Source organism: Geotrypetes seraphini, chromosome 8 (genome assembly GCF_902459505.1).
Source record: "Geotrypetes seraphini chromosome 8, aGeoSer1.1, whole genome shotgun sequence".
NCBI lineage: Eukaryota > Metazoa > Chordata > Amphibia > Gymnophiona > Dermophiidae > Geotrypetes > Geotrypetes seraphini.
In genome coordinates this window covers 19562090-19579877 of record NC_047091.1, presented here as the reverse complement: position 1 = coordinate 19579877, position 17788 = coordinate 19562090, and the positions used below count along the sequence as shown (strand labels likewise).

Genomic DNA, 17788 nt, shown 5'->3' with positions numbered 1-17788 from the left:
CTTCACAGGTCAAAGGACCTGGTGGGCCACCGCGGGTGCGGACCACTGGGTGGGATGGACCTCTGGTCTGACCCAGTGGAGGCAACTTCTTATGTTCTTATGATAAAATACATACAATCAATAAAAATTTTACAATCAATACATACAGTCAGTAAAACATTAAAACAATTGATTAAATTGGAATATATCAATTAAGAAACAATAAAATTGAAGTACATCGGTTTAAAAAAGTTATAGTTCTAGGATACAGGCATGTCAAACAGATGGGTCTTTAATATTTTCCTAAAATCAAAATATGAAGAGGCCACATATTCAGTTTAGTGGCCTGGTAGGAAAAAATTCTGTCAAAAAACTTCTTGTATTGGCAGGTTTTTAAAGGGGGATAGTTAAATAAATTTATTCTACGTGTACTCTTGTTAAGATAATTCAACAAGAAGTGGGAAGCAAGATAGTCAGGTAATATCCCAAAAACTGCTTTGTAACAAATACAGGAGAACTTAAATAGAACTCTGGACTCTACCGGCAACCAGTGAAGTTTTTGCTAGAAAGGGGTAATAAGCTCCCATTTTTTTAGTCCAAAAATAAGCCGAACAGCAGTGTTCTGGATTAGTCTAAGATTTTTGAGTGTTTTTTTGTAAGCACCCAGGTAAACAACATTACAGTAATCTAAAATACTCAAAATAGATGACTGCATCAGTAAACAGAAAGAAGCTTCATCAAAAGAACTTCTTAACGGTGCGGAGCTTCCAGAGAACTGAAATACATTTCTTAAACAATAGATCTGTATGTTTTTCAAAAGTTAGATGTTTACCCAGCATCTTTATAGATTGTTCAATATTATATTCCAGCCTGCTCACTTGGATCGAAGTTTCTTTTATTTTTTTCGTTTGGCATTGCTAAAAAGAATTAATTTTTTTCAGTATTTCATTTTAGTTTAAACGCAGTCATCGAGAGCTCGATTTGACTTAAAATATTTGCCAAAGAATTAGTAAAATCAGATGACAGAGAAATTAAAGGGATGACAATAGTGACGTCATCTGTGTAAATATATAAGTTAAGCTTTGTGAAGTTCACAGCAGTGTCTTGAAAGGTGCCCTTCTGCTCTGTTGCCATGTTTGGGTGGCCAGTTCATCACAATGCTGGCCCCTCCCACGTCCAAAAGGTCTAGTTCTGGGCATCTGGATGATCAAATGCCTGGACGTACAGATACGATGGTTTTTTTTTTTGGGGGGGGGGGAAATTTTAGACGTACTTTTCAAGAATGGACATTTTGCCACTGCTAACTTTGGATGTCCAAATCAGACTTAGATTTTTTTTTTATTATGCCCCTCCACATGTTTTCAGGATATCCTAATGAATATGTACGATAGAGACCTGCATACACTCTATACTTTAGCCACCAACAGGTTGAATTATAACTCACTACATAATGGTGCTCAGAAAACCATCCGTTCATTGTTGCAACTAGTGCAAAACTCTGCCACTAGGGCTTTTTCATGGAGCCAGGAATAGTAGTACCCCTTGCAGGAGTACTGTATTTTCACGCATATAACGCGCGCGTTATACACGATTTTACAAACCTTGCATAACCATGCGCGTTATACAAATTTTTTTTTTTTCATTCTGATCCGGCATTCCCCCTGCGAACCGGCATCCTCCCCCCCCCCGCTCACGTCACCCCCCCTCCCCCACGATCCTACATCCCCCCCAGCACTGCAAAGATAACTCTTACCCGATTGAGCACCGGCACCAGCACCAATGCACAGGATGTGCCAGTGCCAGTGCCCGAAGATCCTCCCTCGGAGAGAGCGAGACCAGAAGGCTTTGAGCATGCGCAAATGCTCAAAGCCTAGTCCAGCCCGGCACAGGAAGAAGGAGGATCTCTCTCGCACCGCCCAGCCCAGCCCAACCCAACGAGGGAGGATCTTCAGGCACTGGCACATCCTGTGCATTGGTGCTGGTGCCCAATCGGGTAAGAGTTGTCTTTGCGGTGCTGGGGGGGATGTAGGATCGCGGGGGAGGGGGAGTGACGCGAGCGGGGGAGGGGGGAGGATGCCGGTTTGGAGTAGGCGGGAGGAGGTTTTAGCATGCGCGGTATACGCGTGTGCGCGCTATATTAAAATTTTATTACATAAATTTCTGTTCCCCACGCGCTATATACCCGTGTGCGTGTTTTACATGGGTGCGCGGTATATGAGTGAAAATACGGTAGTAGTGTCCACCACTTGCATGACGGTTTCTTGGCAGACTATTAGATTGCAATTGTCTTCCCATCATCTTTACCCCCTGGTTAAGGCCAAGTATTCATTTACTAACAAAATTTGTTGGTACTCCTTGGGTTTTGGCCAGGTACAAGTGACCTGAGAACAGGCTACTGGGCTTGATGGGACCATTGGTCTGACCCAGTAAGGCTATTCTTATGTATCTGTAAACTGTATATTGGTATTAGATCTCTAGTATGTGTCGAGTTAGGATAAAAACTTGTATTGGAAAAACCTTGCACTGTAACTATGACAAATTGTAACCTGTATATTATGTATGTTAAGCAACAAGCAAAAACCAAAAGGAATTGACCCCGAAATATCCACAAAGAAGAAAATCCAGAGAAAATCAAAAAATCTCCGTGGAGTGACGATGTTCCTAAATGGACTTTATTTGAAAGTGTCAAAGTTCCAAAGGTACACTGAAATCATCCACATAAAAATAAATCATCCACATAAGAGCCTTAAAGGACCTAGTCTGCTAGGGATACAGGACCCAACACGGTCCGCGTTTCGACAAAAAGTCTTCTTCAGGGGTCCCTGGGGGTCCTATAAAGGTGAGAACGTGGGAAACAATTGTGTGGTGACACTGCTTGTGTTTGCAACATTCTAGAGCTCAGACTGTGATGTCATAATGCCTCATTCCACCAATGCCTAAGCTCCGTCCTCATCTGCACAAATCCTAAGAAGCAAAAAACAAAAGGAACTGACCCCAAAATATCCACAAAGAAGAAAATCCAGAGAAAACCAAAAAAAAACTCTGTGGAGTGACGATGTTCCTAAATGGACTTTATTTGAAAGTGTCAAAGTTCCAAAGGTCCACTGAAATCATCCACATAAAATAATTTCATCCACATAAAAATAAATCATCCACATAAAAGCCTTAAAGCAGTGCCTCACATCCGGCTCACCACATAATTGTTTCCCACGTATTCACCTTTATAGGACCCCCAGGGACCCCTGAAGAAGACTTTTAGTCGAAACGCGGACCGTGTTGGGTCCTGTATCCCTAGCGGACTAGGTCCTTTAAGGCTCTTATGTGGATGATTTATTTTTATGTGGATGATTTCAGTGTACCTTTGGAACTTTGACACTTTCAAATAAAGTCCATTTAGGAACATCGTCACTCCACAGAGTTTTTTTGGTTTTATTATGTATGTTAACCTGTAACCCATTCTGAGCTCTTTGGGGAGAAAAGGATAGAAAATGAAATAAATAAATAAATAAAATGGATGGAGTTGGCCAAAACATAAGAATAGCCTTACTGGGTCAGATCAATTGTCCATTTAGCCCAGTAACCCATCTTCACGGAAGCCAATCCAAGTCACAAGCGCCCGGCAAAAACCCAAATAGCAGCAGCATTCCACGCCACTGATCCAGGGCAAGCGGCAGCTTCCTTCATATCTGTCTCCACAGCAGACTGTAGACTTTTCCTCCAGGAACTTACCCAACCCTTTTTTTTTAAATCAGCTACATTAACCGCTCTTACCACATCCTCTGGCAATGCGTTCCAGAGTTTAACTATTCTCAGAGTGAAAAAATATTTCCTCCTGTTGGTTTTAATAGCATTACGCTGTAAATCTCAATGTGGGATTCAAATTCAGGTTATGGTTACAGCAGGCAAGTAACCTATCGATTGATCGCATCATGAGGCTTCAAGTGATCATGTATCACCTCTATATATCCAATTTCACTTGGTAGCTATTTATTGGGATTTATTAACTGCCTTAGGAAGAGATTTACCCAAAGCAGTTTATAATACACTGAATACATAAGAACATAAGCAATGCCTCCGCTGGGTCAGACTCGAGGTCCATCGTGCCCAGCAGTCCGCTCACACGGTGGCCCAACAGGTCCAGGACCTGTGCAGTAATCCTCTATCTATACCCCTCTATCCCCTTTTCCAGCAGGAAATTGTCCAATCGTTTCTTAAACCCCAGTACCGTACTCTGCCCTATTACGTCCTCTGGAAGCGCATTCCAGGTATCCACCACACGTTGGGTAAAGAAGAACTTCCTAGCATTCGTTCTGAATCTGTCCACTTTCAACTTTTCCGAATGCCCTCTTGTTCTTTTATTTTTCAAAAGTTTGAAGAATCTGTCCCTCTCTACTCTCTCTATGCCTTTCATGATCTTGTAAGTCTTTATCATATCCCCTCTAAGTCTCCTCTTCTCCAGGGAAAAGAGACCCAGTTTCTCCAATCTCTCAGCGTATGAAAGGTTTTCCATACCTTTAATCAGACATGTCGCTCTCCTCTGAACTCTCTTGAGTAACGCCATATCCTTCTTAAGGTACGTAATCAAGTACGTATTTTTAAAGTTTTATTAAAATTTAATAAAATCGCTTATCAGGATTTCTAAGCAAATTTCATTAAAAGACTTAAGGGATTAAAAAATTACAACAGAAATAAACTAAAACTTGTACATTTTAACTAACGGGAAATGTAAGGTTAAAGGATATGAAATACAATTGTAAAAGAAATGAAGAACATTTAAGGGAAGGACAAAAGGGCCGGGAACCAGCCTACGTTTCCTACCGCAAGGTAATGGCGGATTAGAAATCACTAATGTAATGTAATGTAATAGTTGATGAACGGAGTCTGGAAATGAAGGTCATCATAGTGTAAATGCTTCTTTAAACAAATGACTTAAGTAAACCCTTAAAACGATCAAGATTTTTTTCAGTTCTCAGATTGCTGGGAAGCGAATTCCAATATGGTGGAGTGACAACAGAAAAGATGTCCTGGCGTTGGGTATCATCGTAGACAATACAATGAAACCTTCTGCCCAATGTGTGGCGGCGGCCAAAAAAGCAGAATGATGCTAGGAATTATTAAAAAAGGGATGGTTAACAAGACTACGAATGTTATAATGCCTCTGTATCGCTCCATGGTGCGACCTCACCTGGAGTATTGCGTTCAATTCTGGTCTCCTTATCTCAAGAAAGATTTAGTGGCCCTAGAAAAACTTCAAAGAAGAACAACCATAGATGGTAAATGGGATGGAACTCTTCTCGTATGAGGAAAGACTAAAACGGTTAGGACTCTGAGACGGCTGAGGGGAGATTTGATTGAAGTCTATAAAATCCTGAGTGGAGTAGAACGGGTACAAGTGGATCGATTTTTCACTCCGTCAAAAATTACAAAGACTACAGTAGGGGACACTCGAAGTTACAGGGAAATACTTTTAAAACCAAAAGGAGGAAATTATTTTCACTCAAGAGAACAGTTAAGCTCTGGAATGTGTTGCCAGAGGTTGTGGTAAGAGCGGATAGCGTAGCTGGTTTTAAGAAAGGTTTGGACAAGTTCCTGGAGGAAAAGTCCATAGTCTGTTATTGAGAAAGACATGGAGGAAGCCACTGCTTGCCCTGTATCGGTAGCATTGAATATTGCTACTCTTTGGGTTTTGGCCAGGTACTAGTGACCTGGATTGGCCACTGTGAGAACGGACCACTAGTCTGACCCAGTAAGGCTAGTCTTATGTTCTTACTAATTATTCTTAATTAGTTAGTAATCCAAGAGCAGATGATCTAAGTGTCAGGGATGGTTCATAAGGAATGAGAAGTTTATCAATGAATTGGGGGAGGGGGGGCCTTTGTTAATGTTTTAAATGTTAATAGTGAAATTTTATAAGCAATCCTATATTTCATTGGAAGCCAATGGGCCTTTTCCAACAGAGGGGTAACATTTTTCCTATCTGTCCTGGCAGGCTAACAATCTAACTATGGTACCTGGCGCATGGAGCAGGCTGGGATCAAACTCACGACCTCAGGGAGCCAAAGCAGCAGCTCTAACCACTAGGCCAGAGGTAGGCAACTCCGGTCCTCGAGAGCCACAGGCAGGTCATGTTTTCAGGATATCTGAAATAAATATGCATGAGATAGATTTGCACCTCAAGGAGGCAGTGCATGCAAATCCATCTTATACATATTCATTGTGGATATCCTGAAAACCTGACCCGCCTGTGGCTCTCGAGGACCGGAATTACCTACCCATGCACTAGGACATTCCTTCCCTCCTAGCCTCATAAGTTGCAGGACAAAATTAAAACTCCTCACTAAAGTTTTTGAGGTCATCCTGCTTTGTTACATAAAACACAGTTACTTATCGTAACAGATGTTATCCAGGGACAGCAGGCAGATATTCTCACATATAAGTGACGTCACCCATGGAGCCCTGGTACGGACACTTCAAAAGTGCATTGCCACTTTAAGATTTTAGAAAGTTCGTGATAGCTCGCACTGTGCATGCACGAGTGCCTTCCCGCCCAACATAGGCAAGCAGTCCCTCAGTTCAGTAAGCCAGCTAAGGAGCCAACCAGGGGAGATGGGTGGGTTGTGAGAATATCTGCCTGCTGTCCCTGGATAATACCTGTTACAGTAAGTAACTATGCTTTATCCCAGGACAAGCAGGCAGCATATTCTCACGTGGGTGACCTCCAAGCTAACCAGAATGGGATGGTGGGAGAGTTGGCCTTTTAGGAAAATAAATTTTGTAATACTGATTGGCCGAAGTGCCCATCCCATCTGGAAAAAGATTCCAGACAGTAATGTGAAGTGAATGTATGAACTGAGGACCATATAGTAGCTTTACAAATTTCCTTAATAGGGGTAGATCGGAGGAAAGCTACTGAAGCTGCCATAGCTCTAACTATATGGGCTGTGACACAACCTTCCAGTTGCAGCCCAGCAATAACAGAACGAGATGCATGCAGCCATCCAGTTGGATATTGTTCTCTTGGTAACCAGATGCCCCAACTTATTAGGAGCAAAGGAGACAAAAAGTTGAGGCTTTGTCCTGTTGAGATGATAAGTCAAAGCTCGTTTGCAATCAAGAGTGTGAAGTGCCGTTTCTCCTGCATGAAAATGAGGTTTAGGGAAAAAAACTGGAAGCACAATCGACTGAGATGAAATTCAGTGACAACTTTCAGCAGAAACTTAGGATGTGTATGAAGAACCACTTTGTCATGGTGAAAAACTGTAAAAGGTGGATCCACCACCAATGCTTCAAGTTCACCAACACTTCTGGTAGAAGTGAGTGCAATAAGGAAAACAACTTTCCAGGTAAGATACTTTAGATAAGCTGTAGACATTGGTTCAAATGGAGGCTTCATCGACTTAGCAAGTACCACATTAAGATCCCAGACTACCGGAGGTGGCTTGAGAGATGGTTTCACATTGAAAAGGCCCTTCATAAATCTGAAGACCAGAGGATGAGGGATTTACTCTCAACTGGTTGATGAAAAGCTGTAATAGCACTGAAATGGACCCTAATAGATGTAGACTTGAGTCCCGAGTCAGACAAATGAAGAAGGTAATCTAACAGTAGGTCAATTGAGAGGGATGTTGGATCATAGTGATTAAGAAGACACCAGGAATAAAAACAAGTCCACTTTTTCTGATAACATTGTTGAGTAGCTGGTTTCCTGGAGGCATTTATGATATTTCTAACAGACTGAGAAAGGCGAAGCCCAGCTGTAGTCAGCCCAAGAGATACCAAGCTATCAGGTGTAAAAACAGAAGGTTGGGATGTAGAAGTGCACCTTGACTCTGCATAAGAAGAGATGGAAATATCGGCAGAGGTATTGGCTCCCTGGCAGTAAGTTGAAGTAGAAGGGAGAACCAAGGCTGCCTGAGCCACCGAGGAGCTATGAGAATCATGGTGGCTGCCTCCCGCTTGACTTTGACAAGAGTCCTTAGAATGAGAGGTGTGGGTGGAAAGGCGTAGAGAAACTTGTGTGTCCAATTCAGCAGAAAAGCATTCGCCTCCAGGCGGTGAGGTGAGTAAAGTCTGAAACAGAACTCAGGCAACTTGTTGTTGTGGGGTGAGGCAAATGAGTCCACTTGAGGAGTGCCCCACTGAGCAAAGATGGGATGGAGAGCTGAAGAGTTGAGCGTCCATTCATGAGGCTGAAGAATTCTGCTGAGCTTGTTCGCCAAGCAATTCTGTTCCCTTTGAATGTAGACTGCTCTCAAGTAGATGTTTCGAGCAGTCTTCCAAAGCCAAATCTTTTGAGCTTCCTGGCAAAGAAGGAGAGATCCTGTGCATTCTTGCTTGTTTATATAGTACATCGCTACTTGATTGTCCGTGTGAGGCAAGAGGACTTGATTGATTAGGATATGCTGGAAAGCTTTGAGAGCATAATAAATTGCTCCGAGTTCCAGAAGATTGATATGGAAACTTCTGCTCTCTGGATGACCAATGACCTTGAGTTTGAAGACCATTGAGATGTGCTCCCCATGGGTAAGTTGACGCATTTCTGGTCAATACTTTTTGATGAGGAGGCAGATGAAAAAGCAGACCTCTGGAGAAATTGGATGAGATCATCCACCACTGAAACGACCGAAGAGACGATGTCACAGAAATGTATTGCGAGAGAGGATCAGTTGTGAGAATTCGCGGGAGCAAGTCAGGAAGCCACTCAGAGCCGAGCAGCAGCACCAAAGCGCGCTCCTGCTTGGTGCCGCTCAGTGGCTGAAGAAACCCGATCTCGCTGCAGCCACTGATCGACTGGGTTAGCAGCTGGGCAGGAGTGCGGAAATCTCGCTCCTACCCGCTGTACCTCTGGACCACCAGGAATCGGCAGAGGAGGTACGATGGACAGGACAGGGAGGGGGGAAGGTGCAGAGCTTGGAGGCAGCCTGCAATAATTTGGGGAGGTGGGCGCTGGCCCAAATATAAAACCAGGACCTCCATTTTTGGGACAATTTAATGGCCCAAAAATCCCGGTTTATATTCGAGTATATATGGTATTCATAAATAGAGTGGTGAAAGAGTGCACAAAATGACCTTCCCCCCCAAAGGAATTACTACTACTAATCATTTCTATAGTGTTACTAGACATATGCAACTCTGTACATTGAAACACAGAAGAGGCCGACCCTGCTCAAAAGAGCTTACAATCTAGTCAAGATGAGCAGAGTGCCTGGGGGGGAGCATGGGGAGAGAGGAGAGATGCAGAGAAAATACACTTGTAGGTCAGTAAGAAGAGTTTGAACTATTATGTGGACACAGATAAGGCGCCAATGACGTGACCTGAGAGGAGTACCGTAATGTGGTGGTGGTGGTTGTGGAAGTGGGGGAGGGGGGGAACTTAGGAGAAGTACAAAGGATCTCTAGTTTAAGGAAGGGAAAAGCTAGGTATTAAGTGAGGATCTTTAGCATTGTAGTGGTAATGAAACTAGAACTTAGTTGTCCTTTGGCCTTTCATTCTGTATTTCTTATATACATATACCCACCTCACCTTCTGCTCACAAAGAACTGCCTACAGGATGCAGACATGCCACAGGCTGTTTGTCCCCTCTCACCACTGGGAACATTACCCATGTGTCTCCTTTTAATTACAATATTAATACCAGGCTAATTAATATGGAAATGCACGAGACTCCCTGTTACATACGAAACACTGATTAATTAAGGGGATCAGTTTCAGCTGCTGCATACAGCATGTTAATAGAGAAATTATCCTCTCTCTGTCTCCCCCCTCCAAACACACATCTGTCTCTGGGCCTCCCACACACAAATTGAGGGGAGGGCTTTCTTACTACCCCATACATAGTCTCTGCCTGCCATTTCCAAGCTCAGACCAGGGGTCAGAGGTCTAGAGCTGCAGATGCTCAACACACCACAGGTTGGAAATCCTACTGCCTCCGGCACAGACCAGAATGCGTGATTAGAGTCTCTTACATCATTCATTTCATACTCACCATTGTCAAATTCGTCAGGAATCTGCAGGAGAAAGAAAGAATAGAAAGATGAGAACGTGTTTATGGGCAGGGACTGCGCTCTCTTGCATAGCTATTTCCCTAAGCGGGAGATTAAATCCCTAAACATAGATATAGTCGGACCCATATGCTGTTGCAAAGCAGCCCTGCCCACAATGCTATAGTCTGTGTCACATTGGTTTTACCAGTGACTGCAAGCTCAATGCCAACTACACCAGAGGAATGGAAAGAATCATTTTAAAAGTCATTTCTGCAAGTAAAAACAGTGCTTAACCCAGGGAAAATAAACCTTTATAAAAACTACCCACCTACATACAGGTAAAGTTCCTTGTAAGTGTCCTGTGTGTGTGTAACTTTACTTGTAGGACCAAGAGGCGATTTTGGGGTGGGGTTTTCACGTCCATGCACATAAATGCACATTTTGGAATTTAAAAAGTTATGCACTCCAAATAGCAATGTAAGTGCATGCATAGGTTTTATTTGATGGCATGCACATAATTTGGCTTGGAAAATCTGATAAGAGTACATATTATTCACTAATGCATGCAATTTTAAAATTACTACCTAAACATGTAACATTCAAAGGGACTTCTGTGGGTAAATGGGGAGTTTACTGATGGAAAAGCCTCAGCAGGTAAAAAGAAAAAAAGGAGGGGCAAGCAGAGAACACGTGGACTTTGAAAATGAATGCTCAGGATGTGCTTTCTTTCTTTAAAAAAAAAAAAAACAACCCACAACTTTATTGAAAGTAACTTGAAACAGAATACAACCCAAGTGTAAAAGACAGAGCAATGTGATAACATATTGGCACTTGCTTCAAAGCAGCTGGAAATGTATGAGCCAAAACATAAACCCTGTTCTTGTGGCTAGCTTCTTATTCAGAGACCACCCCACCCCTTTCCTGCCCCTATAATAGGGTTTCCATTTGAAAATGGGCTTGCAGGGATACCTTTCTCCATGGGCCTGTAAGCACAGCAGGCCTTCTCTAAATTGTTCCCTTAACTCTTATCTACAATACAAACCTTTAACTCCACAGCCATCACACAATAGCACATTCCCTGCCTGTGCACTGTATATTAATGTGTTAACATTACTATGATATAGCCAGAAGTGAATATCAGAGGTTAGCAAAGTTACTTTCCAGTAACAGTGGTTCTATATGGACAGGGGGATAAATGAACCACATGTAGGCGACATCATTCAATGGCTCCCAGGGGTCTCTCCGGGTACGCGTACTTAGCCCCCTCTGATGAGCCCTTAGTGTTCCAACATTGGTTGTGTGCGGTGTCCATCCAAGGAGATGGCGGCATGGTGACCAGACGATGTATAGATATGGTGCTGAAGTAAGGCAAGAAGATGGTACTGAAGCAGTTGAGAGAAGAGGTGAATTGCCGAAGACTCAATTGACCATGGCTGCTCAGCCAAGACTTCATGGAGAGTGTGTCGCCTTATCTCATTGAGCTTGTGAGGACACGTGAATGCCTTGAGGGCTGGACTGAATGAGACATGTTATGCCGAGGCCTCAGACATATACCTTGTGGGAATCAGAAGCTCTCATCAGTATCCTGCAACCTAGGCATTTCTTGAAGCCCAGCTTCTTTTCAGCCATCCTGTCTGCAGCGTATCTTCTGGAATCAGTAAGCTTGTGAAAATTCTTTCAAAAGAAAGTGGTGAATTAGAACATAAGAACATAAGAATCACCTCTGCTGAGACAGACCACAGGTCCATCATGCCCAGCAGTCTGCTCCTGCGGTGGCCCCCCAGGTCAATGACCTGTAAGTGATCTAATGCTCCAAGCATTTTGTACTGTATAGCAACCCTCTACTTGTACCCCTCAATCCCCTTATCCTTCAGGAACTCGTCCAATCCCATTTTGAAACCCAAAATCGTACTCTGCTCTACCACCTCCTCTGGAAGCGCATTCCAAGTGTCCACCACCCTCTGAATGAAGAAGAACTTCCTAGCATTTGTTCTGAATCTGTCTCCCTTCAATTTTTTTGAGTGCCCTCTAGTTTTTGTTGCCCCTGCCAGTCTGAAGAATCTGTCCCTCTCTACCTTCTCTATACCCGTCATAATCTTGTAAGTTTCTATCATATCCCCTCTAAGTCTCCGCTTTTCCAGGGAAAAGAGCCCCAGCTTCTCCAGCCTCTCAGCATAAGGAAGGTTCTCCATGCCCTTTATCATTTTTGTTGCTCTTCTCTGGACCCTCTCGAGTGTCGCCATATCCTTTTTAAGGTATTGACCAGTATTGAACGTAGTACTCCAGATGCGGTCGCACCATTGCCCTATACAGCGGAAGGATAACTTCCTTGGTTCTGGTAGTGATACCTTTTTTGATAATGCCCAACATTCTGTTCGCCTTTTTTGAGGCCGCTGCGCATTGTGCCGCTGGTTTCATTGTTTTATCCACCAAGACCCCCAAGTCCTTTTCTAGGTTGCCTTCTCCCAATATCATCCCCCCCATTGTGTAGTTGTACATCGGGATTCCTTTCCCTGTGTGCATGACTTTACATTTCTCTACATTGAAGCTCATCTGCCATTTATTTGCCCACTCACTCAGTTTGTTCAGGTCCCTTTGGAGTTCTTTACATTCCTCAACAGATCTAACCGTACCGGAGAGTTTTGTGTCATCCGCAAATTTTATAACTTCGCACTTCGCCCCTATTTCCAGGTCATTAATAAATATATTGAATAATTCAGGACAGTCAAAAAACATTTAACCATTGGAGAACCCACACACTATTCACACACCCACCAACCAAAAATGTCAAATGAAGAAAAATGTACGACAACCTACTAGCCACCAGAGCAGCAAAGCTGGACAGACAACTCACAAATCTGCTATCTTCGACCACAAAACCTTCAAAAAAGAAACAAAAACCCTACTTTTCAAAAAATACATTAAACCTAAATAACAGAACCAGACCTGCCCCAAGCTTCACCCACAATACTTTCTACTACTTAGCAAATCAAAAATGTTCAAACCACTCCTTAAGCATTTCCTAATATCATGACAATGCTCATGTAATCCACCTAATGCATTTTGCAACATCATGACAATTCTTGTGTAATCCGCATTGAACCGTAAGGTAATGGCGGAATAGAAACCACTAATGTAATATAATGTAATGTACGTAGTTTGAGGCATGTCTGCTCAGAGCCCTTTTTCTTTAATAAAAGGGGGCTGGGGGTGGGGGGTTCTCTGAGCATCTAAGAGGGCTACTCCGTTAGATAATATCCACAACATGTGGCCGACACCTTGCTTGTCCAGGAAAAGCATCAAATCCCAAGCAGTTAAGCTTAGAAGGGTTTGTAAATGTTTGATAAGATATACCGGAATTAAATATATCTTTTACATGCCTGAACATCTTCGTAGCTTTCTGGATACTAAGAAAATGCTGTAAGGGTAGCATTAATTAATGACCAGAAGTTTAAAACACATTAATCCATTTCTTTATTATATTGATCAGTATCTTCTATGAATGAGATCTCCCTATCTCTGAAATTTTGTCTCTCTCTGTACAATTGAGGTCTTCTTAAGAGTTAAAATTTTCTTTAAAAGTTCTTAATTTCAATTTGTAAAAATTAAATACTGGAAGGATTTTCCTACATTATTATGTTAATATTGGAATTTATTCTGTTACTATTCAATACTCAGATTTGCTGTAACAAGTGGATACTTGTGATTTTGTTTGAAAAAGGAAAAAAAAAAAAAAAAAAAAAAGCTTAGAAGGGTTTAAAAAAGGTTTGGATAATTTCCTAAAAGAAAAGTCTATAAGCCATTATTAAAATGTACCAGGGCAAACCCACTGCTTATTTCTAGGATAAGCAGCATAAAATCTGTTTTACTCTTCTGGGATCTTGCCAGGCACTTGGGACCTGGATTGGCCACTGCTGACTGTGAATCCAGCAGGCATAGCACCATCTGCTGGATCTTAGAGAGAGTATCTTAGCACTGGCCCCACCCAAACCAGCACCTTGGAGGTCCACAACTAGCTCCTTCCACAGTCCTCAGTAGGTGTCTTGGAATGTGGACCTCCAAAGACAGCTACCGGAGGAGGAGGGCAAATAGTGGTGTGCCACAGGGATCTGTACTGGGGCTGGTGCTATTTAACTTATTTATAAATGATCTGGAAATTGGAACTATGAGCGAGGTGATTAAATTTGCAGCCGACACAAAAATTGTTCAAAGTTGTTAAAACGCATGCGGACTGTGAAAAACTGCAGGAAGACCTTAGGAAATTGGAAAACTGGGCGGTCCAAATGGCAGATGAAATGTAATGTGGACAAATGCAAAGTGATGCACATTGGGAAGAAGAATCCAAATCATAGTTACCAGATGCTACGGGGGGGGAGGGGTCAGTGCTCAAGAAAAAGATCTGGGTGTCATCGTGGACAATACACTGAAACCTTCTGCCCAATGTGCAGTGGCAGCTGGGATGGTAGACAAGACTAAGAATGTTATAATGCCTCTGTATCGCTCAATGATGCGACTTCACCTTGAGTATTGCATTCAGTTCTGGTCTCCTTATCTCAAAAAAGATATAGTGGCATTAGAAAAGGTTCAAAGAAGAGCCACCAAGATGATAAAGGGGATGAAATTCCTCTCGTATGAGGAAAGACTAAAAAGGTTAGGGTTCTTCAGCTTGGAAAAGTGTCAGCTGAGGGGAGATATGATCGAGGTCCACAAAATCCATCCCCGTTATCATCATGGAATGCTGCTACTATTTGGGGTTTTGCCAGGTACTTGTGACTTAGATTGAAATCGGAATACTGGGCTAGATGGACCTTTGGTCTGATCCAGTAAGGCTGTTCTTATGTTCCTAGTTGTAGTTACTTTTCTCAGTCAGATTGCACTGGCATCAGTAGTCACAGTGATCACTCGCTCACTTTTCCTAATATATTCCTGCAGACAGAGCCAGGCAAATGGACAATCTCTCTGCTCGTGCCTAAAACCTTCCTAGAATCAGACCCAGCCTTAAGATTGTTCTGTCTCCTGCTCTGGGATACTTAACCCTTTCTAATTCTACAGCATGCAACAATCAGAACAGGTAAGTAAAATCATCTCAGAGCCCCCATTTGCTTCAAGCTGCAATAGTCAAAACTGGAGGACAGGAGAGAAAAAAAGCACCATGTGAGGGGATAAGGATGCACTGTATATATGTATATGAGGGGGAGAGGGGAATGCATCAATGAGAGAGAAAGAGAAGAAAAACTGTGCAAAGATGGTTATCTATTCTGTAAAATCATTGCTAAAAACTCTTTAATGTTCCATGAAACCTTGAAAAACATCCGAATTGTCTGTACAATACTGCCACCTAGTGAGAGTTCCTGTCACTATATATAATTAATATATATTAATATATATATATAATTAACCCACGACTCCAACTCCAGGTACCCAAAATTGTCTCCGACTCCGACTCCACAGCCCTGAGCAGAGCACTCCAAATATGGGCACACTAGCTCCAGGAACCTAAGAACTGATAAGAGATGCCAGGCCCCAAAGGTGGGGGCTGATGTACTGATGTACCTTTATGAAGAATGGAAAGTTCAAGAAGACATTCCTGTTCTGGGCCCCCCAGGGAAGGATAGAAGTGTGGACTGGGGATGGGATAGCTAGGCAGCAGATTTGCACCTATAGGGATGATACACGAACTGAGCTGGAGGTGGGTTGCACGAGACAAACTCACACTACAAAAATATTCAATTGAAGATTGGTGCTATGGATTAAAAATGGAATTACACTGAGGGTAAGTGCTATCGATTTAAATGATATATTTTTCAAGTTTCATGTGTTTGAATGACACCTTGGACAGTGCTAAAATGGCTCTTATATTATATATAAAAATATACAAAAATATTTTTGTTGTTGGAATATGCAGAAGCAGGAGTGTGGTTCAACATAAAATTAATTTGTGGAGATTTTTTGACCTATTAAAATGGGGGTCCATGATATTACTACTGTCAGTTGATATTACAGTGCGACTGTACCCACTGAGGTCTCCAGTGCCCATTGCTTTGAATGGCAAAGCCACAAAAAGAGCTGTATACAAGTCCCCATTCCCTTCCCTTCAGTGTTCGATACTTAAATGCTAGTGGAAGTGTACAAAAAACACAGTAACATAGTGAATAATGGCAGAATGAATGGTCCATCCAATCTGCCCATTAGTGATACAGATTATACATTCATGATTAAACTAACTTGTCTTTTTAATTTGATATTTCTGAGCAGTAGACCCTAAAGTCCACCTGGTACTGTCCTAGGTTCCAACCACTGGAGTTGCTATCCAAGCTCACTCAAGCCTATCCAACCATCCCATTATTTGCAGGATACCTACCTTAAAGTCTGGTCACTAACGTCCTCATGTTCCAAGATACTGTAGTTCCCATTGATGCCCTCCCCAGCCCACCCTACACCGAATCACCACATATGGGACAAGGACCATGCAAGTTTGCCCAGTACCCAACTTAGTTCTTTAATTTATACCATTCATTTTTTAATTGGAGATCCTCTGTGTTTATCCCAAGCCTTTTTGAATTCCATCACCGTTTTCTTCTCCACCACTTCCCTCCAGGCATCCACCACCCTCTCTGTGAAAAAGAATTTCCTAGCATTACTCCTAAATCTTCCTCCCTGCATCCTCAAGTTATGCCCTCTAGTTTTACCATTTTCCCTTCTCTGGAAAAAAATTGGTTCTATAATAATATCTTTCAAGTATTTAAACATGTTATTATATCTCCCCTGTCCCTCCTCTCCTCCAGAGTAAACATATTTAGGTCTTCCAATCTCTTCTCATGAATCTTTTGGCTCAAACCCCTTACCATTTTTGTCACCTTCCTCTGGACCGCTTCAAGTCAGATTTAGGTACAAACCAACTATTATTATATTGCGATACCATAAATAATCACCATACCTAGCACTGGATAGTCAGAGATTAATGACATTTAATTCTGGTTATTATTCATAAAAGAACCATCACTGTATACAGTACTGTACAGCAGAAAGAGCTATTTATAAAGCAATGTCAGCATACACTGCACTGTACAATCGGAGTTGTGATTATGCATAAAAAAATACTCCAGGGGAAATTCTGTCTGAAAAATGGTATTTTAGAATTTTGGAAAACTTGCATACTATTTTTCCACATAACAATAAATTATTACTCAAAGGCAGCGTATAAAAGAAAAAAAGTTGTTACAGATGCAAAATTAATCTTAATTCTTCCTTCCCTCCCCAAACACATATCAGGCTTTCCTTGCCTCCTACCCCAAGCTACATATCCAGCTTGCTTTGTCTGTCTGTCTCTTCTAATCCCTTCCCAGTAAGACCCCTCCAGTTCTCCCTTTGCAGCCCTATGGTTTGAACCCCCTACTCCCAGTTCTCTTTCTTCACCAACCATCAAGGCTCCTAACTTGCTTTTACTCTGTCTTTGCAGCTCACTCCTCCTTACTTTGCTGCATTTTGATACAGGATGAATAGATTGGAAACCAGTGCTGTTGCTCTTTCTTGCCCCTTGCAAGTTCCCGGATGTCATCTTCAGTTGGCATTCAGAAAGCGCATCCTCTTCCTCCTTACCATCTCGTCGGCCCTTCTCTCTTTTGCAAAGTTACAGCTTGGTTGGCGGATATATCCCAGGATGTTAATGCAGTTCTAACTTCATCACAGTGAAGTACATGCAGCCGAGATCATTGCATCCAGAGCTGAGCATCCTGGCTGTGTGGCAGGGGAGTGCTGGTGTTGTCTTATGAGGATTGATCAGTCTTGATTATGGCGGCAGACTAGAACATATTTATATGTTAGC

The 17788-nt window shown here is 42.3% G+C and overlaps 1 protein-coding gene across 1 annotated transcript in view; it reads right to left on the bottom strand.

Moving 5' to 3' along the window:
• The window catches only part of TIMM50 (translocase of inner mitochondrial membrane 50), a 71257-nt gene that overhangs the window by 23666 nt on the left and 29803 nt on the right, over nucleotides 1-17788 (bottom strand). The window contains 1 exon segment of the mRNA XM_033953536.1: nucleotides 9966-9987. Coding sequence (XP_033809427.1) covers nucleotides 9966-9987 — 22 coding nt within the window.